The sequence below is a fragment of the Topomyia yanbarensis genome, unplaced genomic scaffold (genome assembly GCF_030247195.1).
Source record: "Topomyia yanbarensis strain Yona2022 unplaced genomic scaffold, ASM3024719v1 HiC_scaffold_65, whole genome shotgun sequence".
Classification (NCBI taxonomy): Eukaryota; Metazoa; Arthropoda; class Insecta; order Diptera; family Culicidae; genus Topomyia; species Topomyia yanbarensis.
This window is the reverse complement of record NW_026683880.1, coordinates 24,784-51,832: the sequence shown is the minus strand read 5'-3', so window position 1 is coordinate 51,832 and position 27,049 is coordinate 24,784. Positions and strand designations below refer to the sequence as shown.

The following is a 27,049-nucleotide window of genomic DNA, read 5'->3' as shown; positions in this document are numbered from 1 at the left end:
ACAGTTCGAGCAGGGAAACCATTCTCGTTATGTTTGTAGTGCAGAGTAGAAAGGGAAAATATGCTTGAGTGTTTATTTTCAGTGAGATCAAGAGAGACGTGGTTTCGGGAAATACATTACGTAGCTAGAAGTGAACCGTGTAGGGTAAAGTGACTATTTTCATCTATTAGGGAGGGAACCTCACTAATTCATTAATGACTCGGCCTACAATCGATGGAATGCGTATAAATTGACATCAACAGTTTTACAATAGGATTCCGTTTTTGGCAACAATTTTATTTTTTTTCAGTTGCCAAAACCGGAACCGTGCCAAAAATGGAACCTTATTTTTAAAGTTTAGATTTTCAATTTACGACTTCAAAAATGTTTCAAGAATTTTTAATCATATGTGAAATGAAATGAGATGAAAGAAAAAATAAGCAAATTCAATTTTATTCATGGTTTTATCAAATTCAGACGTCGTACAGTGGGGCAAGCTTTCGACGCTCAAAACCTCTACCGCCCTGGGTATATATCCTGGAGGATTAGTGTCTTTAGCAAAGCATCTTAGATGGAAATGATAATTATTTTGACAACTTTGGTTTTGATCTTGATAAGTAGAAACTGATCTAGATCAGTTCTATCTTTTGATAGAGGTGTTTTATCAAAAAACTTTCTGCGGCAAAGTTGTTTGTTTTGATATTTCTAACACATGTACTGAAGACATGTATACTTTATTAACTATGTAGATGGCGCTACATTACATTTAAAAAATACTCGAGAAAATTAATTTTAACATTTGTTTATGAAAAATATATCTAGAAATGAATGTTTTATTCCCAAATCTTCGAAAATTTACAATAAAAATGCTTAAAAGAGTGATAAATGTTATCATGACATTTTAAGATTGTTTTCATCAAAAATATTAAAAAAATATGTTCCACAAAGTTTGTAATAACCCACAAAGCGGCAGATGGCGGCAGCTGGAATTTTGTTTGTGACTAGTAAAAACCTTTAACTTTATAACCACGAAGATAAAAAAGTGGGGCAAGGTAGGCCTTTTGCAGACAAATGAAATGAGAAAAAAAATAAAAAAAACAAGTTAAATAGTTCCTACTTCGCTAGAGAATTTTTGAGCAAACTAAAATATATGCAAATATTTTCTTGTTTTTGAATTCAAATATAATATTTCGAACTGAGAATAAATTTATCAAGTAATTTATAAAGTAATCTTATTTAAATTACTGCTGTGTCTAGTCCTTTCTGCAGTTTTCCGAATTGTAGTTCAGTCATAAGGCTGTGCTTATTCTTTGCAAGAAACGTTTATCAGTCAGTTGTCAGAATAATGCTCATTTTGATCCAAGATACTTTTCCGAAGACACAAATCCTTCAGGATACATACCCAGGGCGCTAGAGGATTTGAGCGTCGAAAGTAGTATTCTGCCCACTGTGCCGTCCTGTAGAATTCTCACAATCTTCGTGCACTTCTCGAGTGCAATGCCCCTCATTACGAATATGTAAAATAGCATTTAATTCGAATCGCTTTTCTTCGGCCCACTGAACGTCAAAACTTGAACAATTCACTGAATGATAGTGGAAAGTGAGGCAATATGAGCACCTTAAGGTTGAAGGCAAATATATCTGCAGAAAAACATTCAAATAATCCCATTGCCCTCTACTGGTACAGTAAAACATATTCTTCACACGCAGTTACTAAACATGCTGAAGAAAATTACAAATCTTTGAAAATAATCGTTTTTTGCAATGATCGATTTTAGGCTTGGTAAAAAGCTTGTGGGGCAATATGAGCAATTTTAAGGGGCAATATGGTCATGTCGCAAAATATTATATTTTATTACAAAATTTTAAATTTATTTCACTTTTAATTATTAAGAATCATATTTTCCATTGATTTAGTGACATTTAGTTGCCTATGAAATTCATCTTATAGTTTTTAACCGTCATTTTCGTAACTATTAGAATCAAATTTCCATTTTGCTTAATTCATCTTTTTGCGAGTAATTTTCTCAAGCATATATTATTATTCATCGTTCGTAGTAGCTTCAGGTATAAAACGTATACATATGGATAATTTTACGGAATTTAATGCATGAACTCATATGAGATTTATGTGCTGCTCATTTTGCCCCATGCCGTAGGGCTATTTTCGCAAAAAATTTTGAGGGAACTACAAAGTCTTGTTAAATTATTTTTATGTTTAAAATACATGCGAATGCTTATTTCATATAGCTTGAATCTTATAACATTTTCAGTTCTTTGACATCCCATCAGATTTTAGTATTTTTCGTGCTTTAGGTTTGTTTTTTGTCGCAATTGAAGTATTACATCATCTAATGGTGATTGACGGAGCATTCGTGCAAACAAAAAAATTGAAAATTGTTCATAGATTTTTGTAAAACGGGGGTGCTCAACTCGCCCCACATGGCGATATTGCCTCACTTTCCCTTAGTGTTGGTTTCGCTCCTGGGGCTGTTATGTCTTCTTTCTGAAAATTATTGAATAATTTTGTTTAAAAAAAACAGCTCTTTTAAAAAATTAATAAATTTATTGCTTCTCCATAACTAACCCATCGTTGGTCTTTCAAATGGAATTAATAGATTGAAAATCGAACTGCAATGCTTGAAGATATTTAGGTTTGAAGAAAAAAAACATTTGTTGTAAAAATCACTTGCAACTTGTCCATATAATAGGGGAAAGTCGTCGGTTGCCGGCACTGGTCGGTTATCGGCACCCCTATGTAGCTTTTGACAGAAACCAGATATGGACATTCTCATAAATATTATTGTGCCGCTTGCTGAAGCAGACTCGAATGTTCTGTTCTACAACCAATATATTTTTTGAACAAGTGAAACTCTACTTAAAAGTTTTTTTTTATGATTTGCTTAGTGTTACAGAAAGAAGTAAATCGATCGAAAAAAGTATGCGCATTGAATATTTACGATGTGAATTTATTCTATTTTGTGATTCAACGTTGAATGGCGCCGAAATGTTCGCCACAAGTTTTCTTTTGATCAGTTTTCAAAAAGGTTACTAAAATCGGTTGTCGGCACCCACACATGGTCGGTTGTCGGCACCCAATTTTTTGTGACAAATGCTCTCAATAACCTAATCAATATAGGTATTTTGGAACGGGCTTTACGAATAGATACCAGAGATCGATCTTTGGCACCATTCTGAAAACCAGGAAGGCGACTTCCGGTTTAGCGTTTTACATTTACAAGAAGAAAGCCCACCTGGTCGTGTTTTCACCGCTAGGTAGCACCGTATATACCAGATTATCACGACCAGGTAATTTGGTGGGGGGCTCGGGGTTACCCTGTAGTCCTCCTCCCGTTTTAACTGACTTCTATCTGATCTGTCTGAAGCTTTGGTAAAAAACTGGAGGGCCTGAAACTAACTCAATGGCAGTGAATGCGATCCGTCAGTGCATTAGCAGTGCGTAATATTCGCACTAGTTTTTCACATGCACAAATTGTGGTTCTGATGAAGAATGATGTTCATAATGCCTTTGATGGGTATTGAACTGAATAAATTTCTATTTTCCTTTGAATAGTGATGATCATCATTCATATTTTTCCATTTTTAGTAATTTTTTTAGGGTGCCAACAACCGACCACATTTTTCAAAATGGTAAACAGTTATCATTTTACTAAATTCTTAATAACTTTTTTTTAAGTTGACAAATGAAATTAAATTCTTTGATAAGTTATTAGCTAAGGCCTCTAGCTTTCTATTGGTATGCTTATTCTCATATATTGTTTAATTGGAGTAATGTTGTGAGCCAAAAACAAAAGACAACCGAACACATTCCCCTACATAAATAATGCATCTCTACACTTATTGTAATGATTAAATAAAACACGTATAGTGTAAAATATAGGTAACCCTTAAATACATAACACTGTTTTAAAACAACACTTCTCAAAATTATCACAGTAATGTATTGAAGCTATGAGACAATTTTCACAATATTAAAAAAAGATTTGCGCCTTTGAGGGTTAATATGACTCCCATGTTTGGAAATGAAGTCAAATGTGATATAAATTAATACAAAAAATATCTTTTGCACATTTCTAAAAGACTTGTTATGACCAACAAAAATGTTGCCAAAAACGGAACCCGTTTGTTGCCAAAATCGGAGTGTGCCAAAAAGGGAGCATGCCAAAAACAGAACGTGCCAAAAACGGAATCTTACTGTACTTCGTTGTTAAGAACCAATATTATAACACAAAAGCCCTGAAACAGTAAAATGGTCGTGTTTGAGCGAATCTGGCGTCCCACTTGTCGGCCAATGCGTTGAACTACTTGAGCATATACCATACTATCTGAAGCGAAAAAGATATTATATAGCGACATCACAGAATAAGATTCTAACACTAATGATGTGAAATCAAGAACATGTCAGACAACCTTGATTGATATCCTTTGACATCAGTTTGTCCATACCAAATCAACGCTGGTGGCGTCGTGAAAGCTGTTCAACAGATGGTGACAACAGCGTTAAAACTTCAAATAAGTGTGGTCTTTGTTTTATTAATCAGCATCAGACATTGTAATTCTCACTCACTCAGGCGAGAAGGATGTCCAACGTTTCCTAAATTGGATGAACTCCAAAAATAGCGTGAGAATATTTGTTCCGATAAAATTTAACTGATGATCTCCTTTCTCACCGATAAAGGGGATAATAATTTATTTTAGTGAATATAAACAAGTCGACACAGATCTTTCATTAGGGCCCAAGTCGCAATGTACTCAAATGGAGAAAAATCAGTTTCAATATTCGGCGATGCTTTTCTAAATCTAGTTTTTATTGTAGGTATAAATTACTTTATGACCATGTTTCTCCTGAATCATCTTTGGTTAAACCTTATGACAATATAACAAAGAATTTAATTCCTGTGCTTTTAGTGGGTAGAAACTTTAAAAAAACTTACGCCCAATTTGCATTTCAGTCGTGATTTTGCCCTTCAGCAACCACCATTTGCGAAAGGGCTAAACCGTGAACATAATTTTCACATTTGACAGTACAGTAATGTTTCGATTGTATCACGGTCAGTCTGTATTTTGGCGTGATATATTTGAAGCGTGATATATTCAAAACAAAGCAAAAAATTACATTCAAGCATTAATCCATGTATTTCTATTAACAAAAAGTATTAAAAAGTTAAAGTTAGTCAAAAAGAATCAATCATAGTGACTATTTTTGCCATGTTTCTATTATCATACTACCCATTTGAAGCCGTTGGTTAGAGCAGCGTCCGACATCTTTGTTCAACGCATTGGGTCAAATGGTATTGTATCAGCGGATAATTTTCCCCCACACAGCTTCACTTTACGTATCCCGTACTGTTTCTTAAAATTGCTAAACCACCCAAAACTAAACTTGAAGGAATTCGGCACGTTAAGGTTTTGGGCAAATATCTTGACTATTAAAATCAGTATTCGAAGGGCCTACGATTCAGTTCTCGTTGTGGCAGCATCCATAAAAATAGTCCCATATCCAATCGTTGATGTTGTCCTTCCAAAAGAAAAGTATTAACATTAATTGAAGAGAAAATGCATATCTCTGCATACCTACCATATTTTGCGTATCTTGTTTTTCTCATTATTTTGTTAGTTTTTCATGCGGATAACTAACAAGCGAATAAAAAAAGTCTATTTTTTACCCGCTGCACCAGACACCTTAAGGACACGGAAAATAAATTACGAATAACTTGAAACAAAAATTGGAATCAGCCGAAAGATATTTCGGCAATCCTAGTCATTGCAACAACGTTTTTGGAAAAACAAGATTATAAGAAGATTAAGAGATTCACGTTTAAAGCTTCGCGCCACGCCCTCCGCCGACGGTGGACAGCGCCATAACTTTGCTTCTATTGCTTAGACCTCTATAAAAATTTCAGATATATTCTTAAGAATCTATACTTTAAGATAAAAGAATAAAAAGTTCGACTTTTTGACTGACCTCATCATATAGAAACCCTTATCGCAATAGTCCTAAACCCAATAATAGGCTCATTACCCTACATGTAAATAAGCAAATCAATTGTAAAAATATCTTAAAAGTGCCAGGACACAACATGTGGCTTAATTGGATCAAAACGTAGTGTGCCTTGTCTGTTTTTCAAAAAGCGTTATATAATCGAGATAAAACCGTGATATAATCGAGGGTGATATAAACGAGTATTGATATAAACGCATAGTGATATAATCGAAACATTACTGTATACTATTTAATAATCTTATATCCAGAGAAGTTGCGTGTTTTTAACTTTTCATTGCAGAATGTGAGTTTTTATTTTCGAACTGGTTTATTATCCGGACTGTCAAGAAAAATGTGGCACTTTCGAAAAAAAAGTCTGGTAACATCTGGCCTTCGGTAGCTTGGAATAAAAATTACTTGTATTTTCACAATTTCTGCTTGATTGTTGGTGAGTTCGTTGAATTTTATTGAGGTGGTGCATCCAAGGGACAGTTACCTTCCCTGTGACATTAAAATAGCTATCACTAGTACATGTTTAAAGCCGTTTCTTTCATTCACGGAAGCGAAACCTATCATGTGTTTTTATGCCTCTGGAAATGGTAGATCTACAAGCAAAATTTAAAAAAAACTCAAAGACATTTAACATTTAAATTAATTTGAAAAAGTTTTGCTATTCACTCGTACTCATTAAGGTTGTCTTGTCGATTTTTTTTTGAAGTAGAATACTTCTAACGTTTCAATATGGGGTCCCGTTTCAAAAATTTTAGTTGAGAAATTTTCCCAGGTTTGAAATGCGAATATCTTCCGTTCTACTGGACGAAATCGCAATATTTTTGCACTATCTGATCGGAAATTTGTGCACGTATTTCGTATTAAATTTCGGAATTACTGCGACTACTATAAATAAACCAAAACAAGGATTTTCATAAAATCCTTCGAAAACAGCGAAGAAAATGCGCAATTTGCCAGCATATCCCACGCAGAGTCGTCAAAAAGGAGCATGTAAGCGTTTCAGTACATACGGGAATGTTATATATACAGGTCACGCAAGCTTGTTTTGTATCAGTGGGTGCTCGCTTACCACACGAGCAACATGCTCGTCCGGACGGTACAATGAGCGGTATCATGTTTGCGTTCCCGTACCAAGCGTCATCGCAAGGTTCTTCGTGATAAAATCTAGGGAATCACCAAATCCGCAATTTGGCGTCTGGCTCGTCGTGGTGGTGTAAAATGCATCTCCGATTTAATCTACGAATGCTGATGGTGTACAGGAAAATGTCACCCGAGATGTTGTGGCCTGTTCAGTACACGCCAAGCGCAAAACCGCAATGAATGTCGTCTATACTCTGAAACGGCAGGGACGCACTTTGTATGGATTTGGAAGTTGAAAAGGTAGAACTCACTTGTATCATTATAAAAAAGGCCCTTTTCAGGGCCACCAAAATCATTTCAAAGAATAAGTTTGCATTTTCTGTTTCATGGACTGTTTCTCCCTGGAGAGCAATTTGAGTTAAACCCTAAATTATGATTTATTTCAGTACGCAAATTGCAAATATGGTCAGAAAGAAACTGGAATGAAGTGGAAAACATTTTTACTAGGCGCATTCAAAAAAGGTTTCAATTATCAAACATTTTACCAAAGTGCCGTATTACATTACTCTCTTTACCCTGAGTGTTCGATAATCTCCATATTGGAAACACAATTTCAATTTTGTTCTTTATCAAAAATATGTGGTCGACCAACGAAAGGGTGGAGCTACGAAGAACACATATTGAGGACAACACAAAAAAGGACGAGCTTACATTGTGCTGTAGTCAAGTATAAAAACTGAGCATGCTGTTGCTCACGCTCAGTTCGTTTCCAGCATCAGCATGCAGCAGTTCGTTTGCAGCATCTCCCGCAAAATTCAAACCGCCGTCCGTTTGCTGCTGTTAGAAGAGTTGGCCAAGCACGCCGTCTTCGATGGCACCAAAACTGTTACCATATACACCAGCTCCAAGTAAATTTCGAACACTGCCCAAACAAAAGGTTCTTTTCAGGGCCATCAATTTATCGACAAAGAATGAAATTGAAGTTTTGTTATTACAAGCATCGGAAAGTGGCTTGTCAAGAGCGTTGTATGGTAAGTGAGCCACTTGTGAACGATACCGTCGCTTTCAAGTAGAATGGCACAAAATCAAAAGTTATTTGTGATTTAATGATTCAATTTACAAAAATCGAACGTTTTCTAACCTGCTCTGCTGTTGTATTGAATGAAAACCTTCGATTTTTGCGCTGATTGGAAATAGTTGTGACTAATTCTGTAGAATGTACAATTACTGAAAATAACGGATTTTGTGAAAGCAGTGGTTGGTCCGTACAATTCGATTCCCAAGCAAGCCAGACTAGTTTTCGTTGGAAGGTCCACCTCTGACAATAGAAGTAAACTATTTTATTTTGAATTCAACTACAACTTCCTTGAAAACAGCACAGCTAAAAAACTTTTGGGAAAAACGCGCAAACCTAAATTTTCCACTATAATGGAAGCTGCCTGTGCCCCGCCGCACAGCATCATCAAGATTGATAGTAATTCAAGCCGGGAGGAAAGAGGTTGTAAGGCAATGGAAAACGAAAATTTCATTTATATCTTACTAGAATATAATTGGCTGGTCCTGAAAAGAACTTGTTGGTTTGTGGTTTATTTTGGGTCACAATTTAGGCCTGCTCGATTGCTGATAGCTGTGAATTTCTCGCAGGGCGACAGTTTCTGTTCAGTAGTGATGAGGCTTCCTAACGCCAACCGTGACTGGGGCACTTTTACACGGCCTTCGTTGCTTACTGCTTGCGGGGAGGCTTTCCTCCGGTGGACTTACGAGCGGTATGTTTGGTACGGGCCATTTATCAACAATGAATCGAATTGAAATTTTGTTATTACAAGCATCCGAAAGTAGCTTGCCAAGAGCGTTCGATGGCAAGTTAGCTACTTGTGAACAATATCGTCGATTTCACGTAGAATGACACAAAATAAAAAGTTATCATTTGTGTGTTTGTTTACAGTTTCGTGTTTACTAGGCGCATTCAAAAAAGGTTTCAATTATCAAACATTTTACCAAGGTGCCGTATTACATTACTCTCTTTACCCTGAGTGTTCGATAACCTCCGTATTGGAAACACAATTTCAATTTTGTTCTTTATCAAAAATATGTGATCGACCAACGAAGGGGTGGAGCTACGAAAAACACATATTGAGGACAACACAAAAAAGGACGAGCTTACATTGTGCTGTAGTCAGGTATAAAAACTCAGCATGCTGTTGCTCACGCTCAGTTCGTTTCCAGCATCAGCATGCAGCAGTTCGTTTGCAGCATCTCCCGCAAAATTCAAACCGCCGTCCGTTTGCTGCTGTTAGAAGAGTTGCCCAAGCACGCCGTCTCAGATGGCACCAAAACTGTTACCATATACACCAGCTCCAAGTAAATTCCGAACACTGTCCAAACAAAAGGCCCTTTTCAGGGCCATCAATTTATCGACAAAGAATCGAATTGAAGTTTTGTTATTACAAGCATCAGAAAGTGGCTTGCCAAGAGCGTTGGATGGTAAGTGAGCCACTTGTGAACAATATCGTCGCTTTCAAGTAGAATGACACAAAATAAAAAAGTTATTTGTGTGATTTGTAGACAGGTTAGTGTAATGATTCAATTTATAAAAATCGAACGTTTCGATATAGGTGCTCCGTTTCAAAATTTTCGGCCAGAATGTTGCCTGTTTTTCTAAAAGTGAAAATCTGCTATTGTACTGAATGAAAACCTTCGATTGGAAATAGTTGTAACTAGTTGTGTAGAATGTTCAATTACTGAAAATAACAGATTTTGTGAAAGCAGTGGTTGGTTCATACAATTCGATTCCAAGCGAGCCAGACTAGTTTTCGTTGGAAGGTCCATCTCTGACAATAGAAATAAATTATTTTATTTTGAATTCAATTACAACTTCCTTGAAAACAGCACAGCTAAAAAATTTTCCACTGTAATCAAAACTAGTGCCCCCGCCGCACAGCATCATCAAGATTGATAGTAATTCAAGCCGGGAGGAAAGAGGTTGTAAGGCAATGAAAAATTTCATGTATAATAATAATACTTTATAATTGGCTGGTCCTGAAAACAACTTGTTGGTTTGTGGTTTATTTTGGGTCACAATTTAGGCCCGCTCGATTTCTGATAGCTCTGAATTTTTCGCAGGGGGACAGTTTCTGTTCGGTAGCGATGAGGCTTCTTAACGCCAACCGTGACTGGGGCACTTTTACACGGCCTTCGTTGCCAACTGCTTGCGGGGAGCCTTTCCTCCGGTGGACTTACGAGCGGTCTGTTTGGTACAGGCCATGTAGCGAAAAATGCTGATCTGCTACTTCTCTGATGCTGGTAGTAGGACGACGGTTAAACGCTCGTTTGCGTGCCTTCATTCATAAAAGTTCAACAATATTTTCAAAGAATGTTGCAAATTGTCAACTGATAATTCAAAAAATACTCCAAATAAACTATGAATGTGCTAAAGTCGACAAAATCGCATAGAAATTGCTTATTCCAGAGCAGAATTTACCGGTCTAAAGTGTATTCTACTTCACTCCGGTTATGTCTCTGACATTACCCACCCATCTTTTTTTTTTTTGATTTTTCGATACATATTCGGAATCAAGTAAATCAAACTAAAATTTGAGTTTAATCAACCCAGTTTGAAAAAAACTGGTTTAAGACTGTTTGTTAGTAGTTTTGCAAAATAAACGGTTTTATATTCTGATTTTAAGATTTCTTCATGTGCTCCTTAAAGTTAGTTTTGTTACTAGAGACTACTAGCACCAGATCATGTAGGTGATCGATTGATTTTGTCATCGTCCGTACACACGGAGATGCTAACGATGATCCAGGTTACGTGTAATATTTTTTCTGACTATTGAACGATATCGGTACAATGTTTCTAATATGATAAAACTGGATAAAGAAATTTTTTGATCCATACAGTCAACGAAGAAACAGACAACAAGGAAGACAGAATAACAAACGGTAACTCTCAAAATGATTAAAATTCAAATAGATCAACCAATAAAAAAACAACAGTATTTTTCCACCGACAAAATCCGCTTGCGTGAGCACAATCGATCGGCTGCACAGCCGATTATTCGAACGATTGTTGTAACGACTCTTATGGGTGTTTAACATGGGCGTCTGCTGATGTGACAACCGATTAAATATGACCGACGAAATCTATTGAAATCAGTCTTCATTTATTTATTTCGTCAATCGATGTAGACTAGTTTTTCCTTAATTACTAATGCGTATATTTCATAAATTTAGTATAAATGAATCAATTTCGGCTTTTACAGAATCATCCTCTTACGCGTTAGAATTTCTTTTGTGTATAAAATATTGTTTTAGTTTCAGTTTAGACATTGTAAAATCAATTGAGTCGCAATAGTGATTATAAATAGACATCATTCGGCTATATTTTGCATAGTTTGTGCGAAAAGGAGTTATTGCATAAAAGTTCAATCTGGATAAAAAAAACGATATTATCAATTCGCGACGCTCCTTTAATGTTTGAATATTGATAAGAGGGAATGCTGTCCATCCTAGTTTACAAATAATAAAAACTGTTTTTGTACCGATTCTATTCGTTCTTCATGTCTGCTTGAAAAGGGGCACTAAATAATACTGCAATATTCCAATATCGACCTAATATATCTCGACAAACATGTCAAAGTGCAAATGAGAGCCTCTCTTTGTTTTCTTTCTCTTTCGATTATTACGGCGTCAGCATAAAACTTTTCAATATTGTTTCTGGATATATCGAAAAACGCTAATTTCAACTAGGATATTATGCTAAGAGTTAATGAACAAACGTATAAACGGACAAGTTATTAGCGAAAGAGAAAGTAAACAAAGAGGAACTGTCATTTTCACTTAGGACCATTTGACATCTTTTGGCTAGATATAATGTTTTTATTGTATAAGGATCTTCAAAATGATAGCTAAAGCGTTTTATAAAACTGAGCATGTTGTTAGCTTTGTGTATACTGTCCATAAAAGCATAAGAGTCCCATACAGATTTTTGTCGAAAATGTTCTATCTGTTGGATTGTATTCTGTATCATCACTGAATCACAATGCACAAATAAAATTACCAAGTTTTTTTTTTTTTAAATATCGAAAAAATACCAAAACATGGTTGTCCCATACATAAAGCTCAATGGGAATGTAAATCTTCAATAGCGTTTTTCTCGGCTTGCTGTTTTTCAATGTGGGACTCTTATGCTTTTATGGGCAGTAATAATTGTGTTATAATAATCAATAAAATTTAACTTAGAATCTAATATAATGCCTAAATCCCTAATTCTTTCGCATTTTACTACAGTCTGATTTCCTAAGGTAATCTCAACATTCGGTGTTTGTCGTTTTCGACTAAAGGTTATTGAATAACATTTTTTCCCGTTCAGTTGTAAGAGGCTTTTTTGACACCACATGTGGAAAATTTGTATTTCGTTTTGAAATGTATTAATATCCTCGACGTTTCTTATCTCCAAGTAAAGTTTCATATCGTCCGCATAAATTAATATTTTCAGTTTATTGAGAATGCAGGAGATATCATTCACGCATAAAATAAACAATAGAGGGCCTAAATGAGAGCATTGTGGAACTCCTGAGGAGACTTTAATTGGGTTAGATTGCTTTCCATTAAATTTAATTATTTGCTGTAGTTCGCAGCATTCTAACCATGTTAGCAGCCCAATGCCGATCTTTGTCAATTTGTAAAGTAACATTGGGATGTCAATGCGATCAAATGCTTTACTGAAGTCTGTATAAAGTGCCTCCACGTAGTTTCCATTATTTATTGCAATCAGTGAATAGTTAATAAATTCTAGTAAGTTTGTTGAGGTCGCACGACCTTTGAAGAATCCATGCTGGAGGTTATTAAATCTGTTTTTTTATTTGAAGAAATATTTTTTCGTTAGTGATTGATTCGAAAAGTTTCGTACGTGCGTCAGATTTTTTGCCAGATTTATATATATGCACTAAGAAAGGTTTTTTTTCATATTTTGGGGAACTGTCCACCTTGCAAAGACATATTAAACAGCCAGAACAATGGAGCAGTTACTAGGTTTTTTATAAATAATTGTGGAATTCTATCAGGGCCAGAACCTTTTGATGCATCTAAATGGTCTGAAAATGTCTTTCACTATGACATGATTGACACTAATATCCATAGGAAAATCGGGAAGAAAAGCGAAATAATCGCGATCACGGTCTTGTTCAGAAAAAGTCGTATATATTTCTTGGAAGAATTTGCAACAGGTTGCAGATTTCTTCCGAGCTATCATGTACGTTGTCATCCAAGTGCATTGTTGATGGGAAATTGTCTGATTTTAATTTAGTTTTGACGTAGTTGAAAAAATTCTTTGGGCAAGATTTGATCTGCTGTTCCGTCGAGATTTGATCTGCTGTTAGTCTATTTTAACCAATTAAATCAATCGATTAGTTGATAGTTTAAAACTTGATCCAGATTTACAGTGATTAAATCTGGCGATTAAAAAGCAGACGAAAATTTAACACTGACGAAACCTAACTCAATCGTTTGATTGATCGGTCGACCTCGAAGCACCCGATTTCATCGGTCGATAGCGAAATTTCACATCTGTCAACTTTTCTATGGACGGGGATGTACTATATCGACGAATTATAAAAAATTGAGAAGATATTATCAATTTCTGTTTTTCAAACACCAGAAGTAATCTATTTTGTTGTCCAGGAGTAAATCGTAGAATTTAGAATATCTGGAAGTCAGGCAAAATTCAAAAAATCTGACAAAATGCCTGATTTGACAAAATGTCTGTTCAGATGTGAAAAATCTGGAAGATTCCAGGGTAGACTTGGCTGTCTGGAAAGCCCAACTCCTACCAGCAGAAGGTAAAGGATTCTTCACATTTTCTTTCGATCATATCCATATGAGTTTGCCTAGTCCTAGTTTTCCGTTCTATGTTTATAACTGATTCGCTCTAGAATACCTATTAGTTTTTCAATTTCATTGCCAACCAAATCTATATAATAGAACCTTGCGGCAATTAAAACATAGTAACACAAAATTCATGTGGATATATGGATCATTCCGCGTGAAGTGATCAAAAAAAGATGCAAACTTGAAATCGACCTTAACGGATTTGATCCAATTTTGTAGAAACTGTTCATCTAGGGCCAAAGGTGACCCACATCAAATTTCATCACGAAAAAAAACGCTGTAGAAAACAACCCATTGGGTATTCTCTCTTGAAAATGTAGATAGAAGTAGTTTAGAGTGTATTGTTTACACTGTATTTTTATAGCAGTCAGTTTTTCGAAAATTGAAAAAAATGGCGTCATACGAAAAGCAACGTCGCGAGCTAATTTTTTGCAAGCATTGGGAAAATCCTCAACTCTCTTATCGGGGCATAAATTCAACGGTGACCTGTGCATTTCATTTGAGACTAAGTTTTAGAAAATCGGTGCGATTATCTCCGAGTAACCAATGTGCGATTGTTGGTTACATACATAGACATGCAGACGCACACACATTTGCCGAACTCGATGAACTGACCCGAATGGTATAAGAACTCGGCCCTCCAGGTCTCTGTTAAAAAAACCGGTTTTCGGAATGATCGCATAACCTTTCTATAGGAGAAACACAAAAAGATGTATATGGGAAATTCATGGATCGGATTATTTTACTCAACTCTGGAACTAATACTTCGTTGAAATGAAATTCAGTAGCAATTAATGTGAATACCTACCCTTCATTAAAGACTAAGTTTGTGAGTATCGGGTCAGTGGTGGATGAGAAACAAGTGTGAATTTAGTTTTGGAACTTGGCCATTTCCTCGGATCACCATAGAATCCTCAACGATTCTCAATGTAGTCAAAGAGATTTTGAGTAGCAATTAGTGCTCTGGCCAACAATTTCAAGCAATTTAGAACTCATTTTAATTAGGTTTGCATGATTTAGATATAATGATTATACCGGTTTGTCTGGGAATTTCGCATGTGACCTCACTTCAACCCTTAACACAGGAACCAGAACTCCGATTGCAATGGAAATCAATAGCGGCCAATAGAAATGCTGTAGCTCTCATTTGAGACTAAATTTGTGAAAATCGAATTAGACATTTCTGAGAAGCAGATGTGAATTCAATTCAGGAACTTAGCTACTTTCCCGACGCTTCCGGGTCCGCCGAAGGTGTCCAAAGTGGCCAATGTGAACTTGATTGGGCATCAGTGAGCTGATGCTTTAAATTCAAGCAATTTAGAGCACATTTTGTTGAAGTTTTGCATCTTTTAGATAACGTGCTGAGACCAATTTATTGGGAACTTTATACGTGCGCACTCTTCAACCCGTAACTTCGGATCCGGAAGTCGGAATTAAATTCAATTACTATGAACAAAATCACTTTTCCCGAAGACAAATGTACACCTCCGAACTTTTCCAGATTACATGTGATGATGTTTTCATCACTAGCACTAAACAGGCCTACTGTTAGTGACTTGTAAAAGAATTAAACAAAGAGTAGGATGAATTATACTGGATGATTACTATACAAACTTATGAGTCTAACACCTTATCTTGGTGCTACCAAACCTGAACCACTTTTACGCGGTCTCACACAATGTTAATTCAAATCCGACTTTCTGTGGTTTACAAAATATATTATGCTTCTGTCTCAAGCTCATAACAGTCAAACAAGCGTGTCGATAGTAAAAACAAACTGAGTGATGTTTGGTTTTTGTCGGTCAAATGTTAACTTTGTTGTAAAGCGAAATATCGTCAGACGAAGGTTTGCTCATTAATTTAACTGTTGTTTTCGTCAGCTCCCTCGTTTATGTTCTTTTTGTAAATACGAGTAACGGTTCTATTTGTGCGCAAAGTGATGTTTTTCGTTATTGCCTTAGATTTTTCGACTCATTCATATCTAGAAAAGATGAATATTGGATAATCCCCTCCTAGTGCGCGTGAGTGAAAATTAAATATTGAAAGTCTTGAAGATGATATCTAGTGGCGGGACCTGGGGTCCGGACACCTCCCGAAAATTTTCAACTTGTTGAGAAATTTTAAATTAGTTTGAACTGTATATTAGTTTCAAATTTAAAATCTTTTCAAATCAAATTTGACCACTGATACTGATTTTCATTAAGGCTCAAAGAACTTTGGGTGAGCGTCTATACGAGTTGAGCTACGTATTGTACAATGTTCATTTAAAACTCAAAATTTCGAACCCCTACCGAAACTTTTTTCTGGATCCGCCTCTGATGATATTTGATTTATTGCTGACCCTTAACAATTTCAATAGTGAACTTTTTTTTATTGTGTGAAAAAGGACTTCAGCCTTACTTCGTTCATTTGAGTTTCTTGTAGATTGAAGAAGTTTATTACGTTACGTTAGGTAAATACTGACCCTGAAACGTCGCAATAGTGTCGATGTTTCAAAATGTAACACACAAGGAGATAAATCATTTCAATGACGTCAATAGCAATAGGCCAGGAGGCAACGCCAGCTTCTTACCAAAGTCAGCGGTACAACAACACGAGTGCATTCAAAAACATTAAGGGAAAAAAACAAACTTATTTCTACCGCTTTGTTGGTATCGAAAGATGAAAGAAAAGGGAACACGGCAAGCTATTTGCTATTAATATTACTAACAATTACTTGATTTTGTTGATACTGCACGTTTGGTGTGGCTATTCTCGGAAAACCCCGCCATGTAGTTTTCGTAGTAGCTGTACAGATCTGATTGTTTTTCGGTGACTGTGTACGTATATTTTGTTTTTATTTTATTTTGTTACATACGACAGTGCTTCCTATTTCATTCGTGCCAAACTGAGTTGCGTCGCAAGGGCTTCAATCGAGGCCCAAAAACATCCAAATGAAATAGACAAATTCACATCTTACTTATGATAATGCCATAATTTAGCAAAACATTTGGTAAAGCTGAATATATTATTCAATATATTTTCCACGAACCAGGAAATTGCTGTACACACATATACTTGAATTTTAGTAGGTTTTACTAGTCCAGCATGTTCAAAGCAATGCGTTCAAAATATCTCTAGAGTGCGTGACATTTTGTCCGGACGCCCCTAAACCAAATACCATACTACGTCCCTGACGGTCACAAATACAAAAGTCCGACGCGGTTCACAACACTTTATTTTTGAACCGAACTACTTGCGTAAAATCAACTTCGCAAAATGTTGAACTTGTAAACCGCTACCTGATTGAAATGACACCGCTAAAATAAATAATGCTGAAGAGCTGTATCATTTGTGTTGATTTGCTGTCAGAATGCCGCATCTTATCTCAGCTCAGCCGTTGACGATAATAGAATCGTAGAACTTAGGTACATTATTTGCATTTATTAACACATCACATGCTGTTGACGTCGAAATGAGTTACATCACACTTGCAACCACGTGGGGTAGAAAATAACGGTCGCATGCTTTGTTGACATGACGACGTCCGCGAGAAAAATGATGAAACGAATGTCGTTTCCATCGGACTCTGTTTTACTTTCAACTGAATGTTGCAACGTTAAAATTAATGCTGATTTCGGTTTTAGGTCAGAGTCGCCCTAGGTTCGCTGTAATATTTACGAAATCCATACAAAAGTGACAGCTCAGAGCGAACCTAGAGCGACTCGGTTCTAAAAACGAAATCAGCATAAGAGAGGAAACAGTAGGTATCTATGAGTGAAAGTTTTTCGCACTTACATTTTAGACCATTAGAACACAGACATATTTTAATGTGAGGATTAAAACATAAATCCAACTACGCTGACACTAAAGGTGTGAAAATATTGAAGCATTAAACACAAATGACGTGTGACAATGCGGGTAATGAATTAGACCTAGTCAGCTATCCTTGCTCGATGAAACGATAAACCACTAAGAAAGATTGTTAATTCATCCAATAATTGAGACCCGCTTGAAATTGAATTACCCGGGGGACGTGCTCTGCTTTCTGTTCCATCGATATGGTCGCACAACCGACAATGCAATTAATGATTCTGCTCAATGAGATCAATCATGCCGCGTCAATCGATGAGCATATGGTCGTTCGTGTGCTGTCTTGTTACAAAATACAATTTTAGTTTTACTTAAATAAGTTGACATAAACTTTAGTTTTACTCGTTAGAATACTGGAATATTTTCTCAAACATTGTACATCAGACTACAACGTGTGAAACAACACTTGTGGCCTTTCATTTCAATTATCGTTCTCTAATAAGGTTGTGTCCGAGTAATTACGTATCGCTAGCCGCTTGTGCTCAATGTTGATGATAACAACCTCATCATGTGGAACGCATGAATTGTACAATAAGGTCGTTGACTATTATAACGTTTAATTAAAGTCAAGTAGCAACCACATGTGAACTGAAACAGAGGCGGTAGCAGTTTGGTTTGATACACGGCACAGTGGTAAAAATGTATACTTTTTAAACCAGTGGAAAATTAAGCGTGGTAAATTTTAACTTGCTATCCTAACGTTCCCGTCGGATAATTGTCATTAAGTATTGTTACACACGAACATGCCAATGGACACACAGTTATAAAGTTGAATGTATACACGCTAGCACCCGCAACATACACGTTTACGTACACACGCTCGAGCCCTTCGCAATGATACACGCGATCGTGAAGTCCCTACGCCGGCACATATCTGAACCGTACAATGAATATAACGGCCCTCTGCAATTGGCCTTAAGCAGTGTTTTAGTGGAGGACATTTCCCGTCTCTTCGGCAATTGTACCACATCAGATTGCATCACGGACAGACGCTGTAGAAAGTTACCTAATGGACCGATCCTTATCAATCAGGCAATAAAATATAGCCCACTAGTAAGCTTTTGACATATTTACATAGTTCAACTTCAATACCATAACAGTACGCTCGCACCTTACGCTTAACTCGACTCATTAGGTTCTGTACAACATATGGCTGCAGCTTCTTCTGTACGGAAACCTGACCTCCTTAGGATGCTTCCGTAATGTCTGCTTCATAATTGCCCAGTATTTTTCGATGGGGCACAGTTTCGGGGCGTTTAGGGGTGGTTCATGTTCTTGGGTACGAAAGTGACCTTATTGGCTTCGTACCACTCCAGAGCAAGATTTGAATAGTGACACGAAGCTAGGTCCGGCCAAAATATCGTGCCCTCGTGTTGCTTCAGCAAAAAAGACGCTTCTATAGGCACTCCTTGAGGCAGATCTCCCCGTTTACAGTTCCGGTAGTCACGAACGGTGCGCTTCGTTAGCCACATAATTGTCAAATTATCTATTTATTGGCAAACTTTGAAAGTTTCTGCTTCCTTATTTCCTCCGGAACATCAAACTTGTACTGGGCGGTAAAGAATAGTAGCCCCGGAAGTGCGGCTTCGTCAGCATCTGGGTGTACAGTTTCTGGGCCCGTGAGTAACCCATCGTACTATGTCGTTCGTCACGGATTGGAGCCTTCTGCACTACGTATGGAGTACCTCCCGGTCTTTGACTCTCTGACACTGACAGCGATAAAAAAAAAAGATGGGTGGGTAATGTCAGAGACATAACCGGAGTGAAGTAGAATACACTTTAGACCGGTAAATTCTGCTCTGGAATAAGCAATTTCTATGCGATTTTGTCGACTTTAGCACATTCATAGTTTATTTGGAGTATTTTTTGAATTATCAGTTGACAATTTGCAACATTCTTTGAAAATATTGTTGAACTTTTATGAATGAAGGCACGCAAACGAGCGTTTAACCGTCGTCCTACTACCAGCATCAGAGAAGTAGCAGATCAGCATTTTTCGCTACATGGCCTGTACCAAACAGACCGCTCGTAAGTCCACCGGAGGAAAGGCTCCCCGCAAGCAGTTGGCAACGAAGGCCGTGTAAAAGTGCCCCAGTCACGGTTGGCGTTAAGAAGCCTCATCGCTACCGAACAGAAACTGTCCCCCTGCGAAAAATTCAGAGCTATCAGAAATCGAGCGGGCCTAAATTGTGACCCAAAATAAACCACAAACCAACAAGTTGTTTTCAGGACCAGCCAATTATAAAGTATTATTATTATACATGAAATTTTTCATTGCCTTACAACCTCTTTCCTCCCGGCTTGAATTACTATCAATCTTGATGATGCTGTGCGGCGGGGGCACTAGTTTTGATTACAGTGGAAAATTTTTTAGCTGTGCTGTTTTCAAGGAAGTTGTAATTGAATTCAAAATAAAATAATTTATTTCTATTGTCAGAGATGGACCTTCCAACGAAAACTAGTCTGGCTCGCTTGGAATCGAATTGTATGAACCAACCACTGCTTTCACAAAATCTGTTATTTTCAGTAATTGAACATTCTACACAACTAGTTACAACTATTTCCAATCGAAGGTTTTCATTCAGTACAATAGCAGATTTTCACTTTTAGAAAAACAGGCAACATTCTGGCCGAAAATTTTGAAACGGAGCACCTATATCGAAACGTTCGATTTTTATAAATTGAATCATTACACTAACCTGTCTACAAATCACACAAATAACTTTTTTATTTTGTGTCATTCTACTTGAAAGCGACGATATTGTTCACAAGTGGCTCACTTACCATCCAACGCTCTTGGCAAGCCACTTTCTGATGCTTGTAATAACAAAACTTCAATTCGATTCTTTGTCGATAAATTGATGGCCCTGAAAAGGGCCTTTTGTTTGGACAGTGTTCGGAATTTACTTGGAGCTGGTGTATATGGTAACAGTTTTGGTGCCATCTGAGACGGCGTGCTTGGCCAACTCTTCTAACAGCAGCAAACGGACGGCGGTTTGAATTTTGCGGGAGATGCTGCAAACGAACTGCTGCATGCTGATGCTGGAAACGAACTGAGCGTGAGCAACAGCATGCTGAGTTTTTATACCTGACTACAGCACAATGTAAGCTCGTCCTTTTTTGTGTTGTCCTCAATATGTGTTTTTCGTAGCTCCACCCCTTCGTTGGTCGATCACATATTTTTGATAAAGAACAAAATTGAAATTGTGTTTCCAATACGGAGGTTATCGAACACTCAGGGTAAAGAGAGTAATGTAATACGGCACCTTGGTAAAATGTTTGATAATTGAAACCTTTTTTGAATGCGCCTAGTAAACACGAAACTGTAAACAAACACACAAATGATAACTTTTTATTTTGTGTCATTCTACGTGAAATCGACGATATTGTTCACAAGTAGCTAACTTGCCATCGAACGCTCTTGGCAAGCTACTTTCGGATGCTTGTAATAACAAAATTTCAATTCGATTCATTGTTGATAAATGGCCCGTACCAAACATACCGCTCGTAAGTCCACCGGAGGAAAGCCTCCCCGCAAGCAGTAAGCAACGAAGGCCGTGTAAAAGTGCCCCAGTCACGGTTGGCGTTAGGAAGCCTCATCACTACTGAACAGAAACTGTCGCCCTGCGAGAAATTCACAGCTATCAGCAATCGAGCAGGCCTAAATTGTGACCCAAAATAAACCACAAACCAACAAGTTCTTTTCAGGACCAGCCAATTATATTCTAGTAAGATATAAATGAAATTTTCGTTTTCCATTGCCTTACAACCTCTTTCCTCCCGGCTTGAATTACTATCAATCTTGATGATGCTGTGCGGCGGGGCACAGGCAGCTTCCATTATAGTGGAAAATTTAGGTTTGCGCGTTTTTCCCAAAAGTTTTTTAGCTGTGCTGTTTTCAAGGAAGTTGTAGTTGAATTCAAAATAAAATAGTTTACTTCTATTGTCAGAGGTGGACCTTCCAACGAAAACTAGTCTGGCTTGCTTGGGAATCGAATTGTACGGACCAACCACTGCTTTCACAAAATCCGTTATTTTCAGTAATTGTACATTCTACAGAATTAGTCACAACTATTTCCAATCAGCGCAAAAATCGAAGGTTTTCATTCAATACAACAGCAGAGCAGGTTAGAAAACGTTCGATTTTTGTAAATTGAATCATTAAATCACAAATAACTTTTGATTTTGTGCCATTCTACTTGAAAGCGACGGTATCGTTCACAAGTGGCTCACTTACCATACAACGCTCTTGACAAGCCACTTTCCGATGCTTGTAATAACAAAACTTCAATTTCATTCTTTGTCGATAAATTGATGGCCCTGAAAAGAACCTTTTGTTTGGGCAGTGTTCGAAATTTACTTGGAGCTGGTGTATATGGTAACAGTTTTGGTGCCATCGAAGACGGCGTGCTTGGCCAACTCTTCTAACAGCAGCAAACGGACGGCGGTTTGAATTTTGCGGGAGATGCTGCAAACGAACTGCTGCATGCTGATGCTGGAAACGAACTGAGCGTGAGCAACAGCATGCTCAGTTTTTATACTTGACTACAGCACAATGTAAGCTCGTCCTTTTTTGTGTTGTCCTCAATATGTGTTCTTCGTAGCTCCACCCTTTCGTTGGTCGACCACATATTTTTGATAAAGAACAAAATTGAAATTGTGTTTCCAATATGGAGATTATCGAACACTCAGGGTAAAGAGAGTAATGTAATACGGCACTTTGGTAAAATGTTTGATAATTGAAACCTTTTTTGAATGCGCCTAGTAAAAATGTTTTCCACTTCATTCCAGTTTCTTTCTGACCATATTTGCAATTTGCGTACTGAAATAAATCATAATTTAGGGTTTAACTCAAATTGCTCTCCAGGGAGAAACAGTCCATGAAACAGAAAATGCAAACTTATTCTTTGAAATGATTTTGGTGGCCCTGAAAAGGGCCTTTTTTATAATGATACAAGTGAGTTCTACCTTTTCAACTTCCAAATCCATACAAAGTGCGTCCCTGCCGTTTCAGAGTATAGACGACATTCATTGCGGTTTTGCGCTTGGCGTGTACTGAACAGGCCACAACATCTCGGGTGACATTTTCCTGTACACCATCAGCATTCGTAGATTAAATCGGAGATGCATTTTACACCACCACGACGAGCCAGACGCCAAATTGCGGATTTGGTGATTCCCTAGATTTTATCACGAAGAACCTTGCGATGACGCTTGGTACGGGAACGCAAACATGATACCGCTCATTGTACCGTCCGGACGAGCATGTTGCTCGTGTGGTAAGCGAGCACCCACTGATACAAAACAAGCTTGCGTGACCTGTATATATAACATTCCCGTATGTACTGAAACGCTTACATGCTCCTTTTTGACGACTCTGCGTGGGATATGCTGGCAAATTGCGCATTTTCTTCGCTGTTTTCGAAGGATTTTATGAAAATCCTTGTTTTGGTTTATTTATAGTAGTCGCAGTAATTCCGAAATTTAATACGAAATACGTGCACAAATTTCCGATCAGATAGTGCAAAAATATTGCGATTTCGTCCAGTAGAACGGAAGATATTCGCATTTCAAACCTGGGAAAATTTCTCAACTAAAATTTTTGAAACGGGACCCCATATTGAAACGTTAGAAGTATTCTACTTCAATACGAACAAACGACCTCTCAAAATACATAGATTTTACTCGTTTGAATCGACACTGACAAATAATCATTGTTCCAATTTTGACACTGTCGTCACTCTTCTTATATGCACTCAGATTTCAACCATCGATCTGTGCATGACTCAACACAACCCTGAACGGACATCATACACGCAAAATTTTATTTATGCATCGATAGCATATTTTTCTATCTGCATCTCGTTTCTTCTGCTGTGAATTTTATGCATTGGACATATTCGGTCTATCCACTCATTGAATGCTTACTAGAGGTATATACATGAAAATGCATAAAAATCACAGCAGAAGAAAATAGTCGGGAATAGAAAGTATGCTAACTATGCATATACATACTACATACGGTAGTGGAAGGTAAAAGTAATTCTAATAGTTAAATTGAGTATCCTACCTAAACTTAGCTTAAGACTTAATCACGCAGTATCAGGTCAGTCAGCACACTTTATTTATTAAAACTTAAAACTACATACCTACAGAAGGTAAAATTAAAAATGGAAATCATGCAATAACAGAAACAAAATTTTTAGAAGGGCCGTTGTGTCTAGTACGGATAGATTAGTCTAGTACGGATAGATAGTAGAAGAAACTGAACTTGAGTACTTGCTCTATTCATACGAGAAATCTAATATTAATTTGCATTTATCCCCGAAGGGATTTTATAACTTCTGTAATAAAATATATTAGTTACAAAACCGGAAACTATTTCTATCTGTTCGATTGCTAGCGCAACAAACAGCCTTTCAAATGACGCCCATATTGATGATAATTCTCTATTTTCTGGTAATGGGAAGCCGCCATCTTGGATTTCAAAAAGGCGTTAATCATCAACTCCCGTTGTCTACTGACCAACCCCTTTCAAATGACACCCATATTGATAATGGTATTCACTGATGTGGTTTTTTATCTCTTTTACTCTTGCTGGTACATAAACCGGTATTGCGCTTAATAAAAGGGACACCGTTTTTGCTCGCAGTGAATTTTTATTTCACTCTTGCTCTCATCCTATCAAATCATCTTTTTTTATTTTTTTACTTGCAGTGTGCGTACATGATGCACAAATAAAAAACTAGAAAACAAGAATCAACGCGTAATTATTTCGCTCGCAGAAACTGTTTATGATCAATTATTTAAATTGATACTACATTTTTCGAATATTTGTACTGATTGGCACATAGTACGGCACCGTACCAACTTCCATAGTCTTCTACTTATCCGCCTCAAGAGGGTTTTGTATATCAAGCACACCAAACTCTCGAGAGTGAATATTTTTTATCGCTGGTTGTTGAGTTTACGGTTGCACAAAGATGTGTTCAATCAGTATAATCAAATCAAAAGCCAAAATGATAAGAAAAGAATGGCTTTTTCAGTATCAATAGACACGGTTGTAGCATATCAGAGTGATAATATATTTTGCAACATCAGTTGCTACCAGTGTTTTCTTGCATCTGATTCCTCTTACAGCAATTTTTGACGCTCTCATTTATCTTTACAGAAAAACGCTCCACCGAAGGCAGTGGACTAGTATCTCACTACGAGCAGAATCGAAAATATAGTGATTCCGAAAACATGTCTGACAAGCAGGCAGATACTGTTTTTGGTAAGAAGAAAACCGGTAGCAATTATTTAAAACCAAACTCTCACGTAATTCGTTCCTTTACAGACATTCTGATTCCGTCGTTGGTAATCGCTGCCCTATTTATTGTTAACGGCATCGTATTCGCAGTCATTATGCGCTACAGGAACAAAAGAAAACGCCTTGAACTAGACAGTAAGGAATTAGCTGAACTGTAAAGTCCCATTTTCCCGTAACCAAAATACAAAGGAGTAAATAATGCGAAAGCATGACAAAATACTCAACAATGGTAATGCATGTACAAGAACATTGAAGTCATTAACAAACAAGAAAAGAAAACCATTATTGCCGCTCACTGGAAAGCTTAACCTTGATAGTGAAAGGCAATCATCGCCATCAGTAGCATCGTAGTTCCATGCTAGAAAATGTTTAGAATGCAGCAGTAAAAGTGCATGGTTATCTCCTTATCTACATGTACATTTTCCTTGCGTCCACAAATGATGCTGCCAGCCAAACGCAACCAAAAAGACATGCCTATTTTCCAACGACACAGCTACTCTCATGTCCTCTTTCGCAAATGGAACCGCACACAAGTAAAATACCATATCATCAACTTATAGTCACTATCACGGTCACCGAAGCAGCTTCATAGACAAAGCAACCCAAACATTATCATCGCTTAGGTAAGTCTTTACAGTTCAATTATTGCATCTCCAACAAAGAGGAATTTAAATACGAAATGCCATCAGTTATAGTGTGCAAACCAGATATTTTGTCGCTCTGATAAAAAAAATCATTAAATTGTAGTGAATAGCTTGAATCCAAAGTAAATTATTAGTATCTCTATACACTCACATGCCAATATGGTAACTATTTTGCACGCTGGAAAATTACTGTATACAAATCTCACAACATGCAAACCAAGTAAGCGAAAAACGAAAATATATTTATATCAGAATTTTGATAACTTATTTCCCCAATATCTTTGACAGCATGCTTTTCACACTGTACTAAAACCATAAATTAAAATAAACAATTTTTAGATCAGAGATAAATATTTTCTAAATTTATACAAACGAAAAAATAAGCATTTACGAAAGTTCGAAGTAAACAATTTGCGAATTAAACACATTCATTTACAACAATTTAGCTGATTAAATGTTGTAAAATTAGAATATTTTTTTAATTTGTTTTGTAAAACAAAAAAAAAATGTTGGGCATGGTAAACACGCTAGAACAAAACAGGACAAAAGCAAGCCAAAGATTAGATGTTATCGTATATATGCCTACCGACAGCTTTGGAGAAAATGCAATTTAATATTGGAAACTATAAAAAGAGAATGCAACATGTGCTTTATTCGCTATTATTTAGAATAACACTTTTGAACTGAGAACACCGAAAATTGACATTGAATTGACGGGATTGATAGGTAGGGAGGTCGTGGCCCTACGATTTGTGATTTGCGAAATGATGCAAAAGTGTGATCAGTTTATGAAGCTTAGTAGGCCTGTGCGAGCCGGATCAAATACACAAATTAAAATTGTAGAGGGAACCCTGAGTGTTGGAACATTCACGTCTAGTTTCATTCGGAAACACAGGCTATTGTATTATTTCCGGCTTATGTCTATGTTCAAAATTTGGCGTCTGAAATATGAACAAAATGAAACGGTTGTTTTCTTAATTTTTAAGGAAATAATATTATTGTACTTCCAAGCCGAAATAAAAAGAGGTAAAAATATATCTTAGCGGTGATAAGAATTAGAAATATCCGAATACCCACGTCTGAATCTAATTGTCATTTTTCATACATTTTCGTTGAAAGATTTATAATATGATGACAAATCTAGGATTTTAGTCCTTGCATAAAAGAAAGATTTTTTCAACTCTACCAACATCGCCATTAAATTACAACACAATCAGTTTTTTCACAACTTTACTTACATATAACGCTTTTATCTGGATAAGGCAAAACACGTCTTGT

The 27,049-nt window shown here is 36.8% G+C and overlaps 1 protein-coding gene across 1 annotated transcript in view; it reads left to right on the top strand.

The window, feature by feature from the left end:
* LOC131696052 (uncharacterized) overlaps positions 1-26,808 on the top strand; it is a 47,000-nt gene extending 20,192 nt beyond the window's left edge. Inside the window, exons 7-8 of the mRNA XM_058984578.1 lie at positions 24,987-25,091; positions 25,155-26,808. Coding sequence (XP_058840561.1) covers positions 24,987-25,091; positions 25,155-25,285 — 236 coding nt within the window. The 3' untranslated portion in view covers positions 25,286-26,808. The remainder of the gene's footprint in view (positions 1-24,986; positions 25,092-25,154) is intronic.
* Positions 26,809-27,049: the final 241 nt, after the last annotated feature.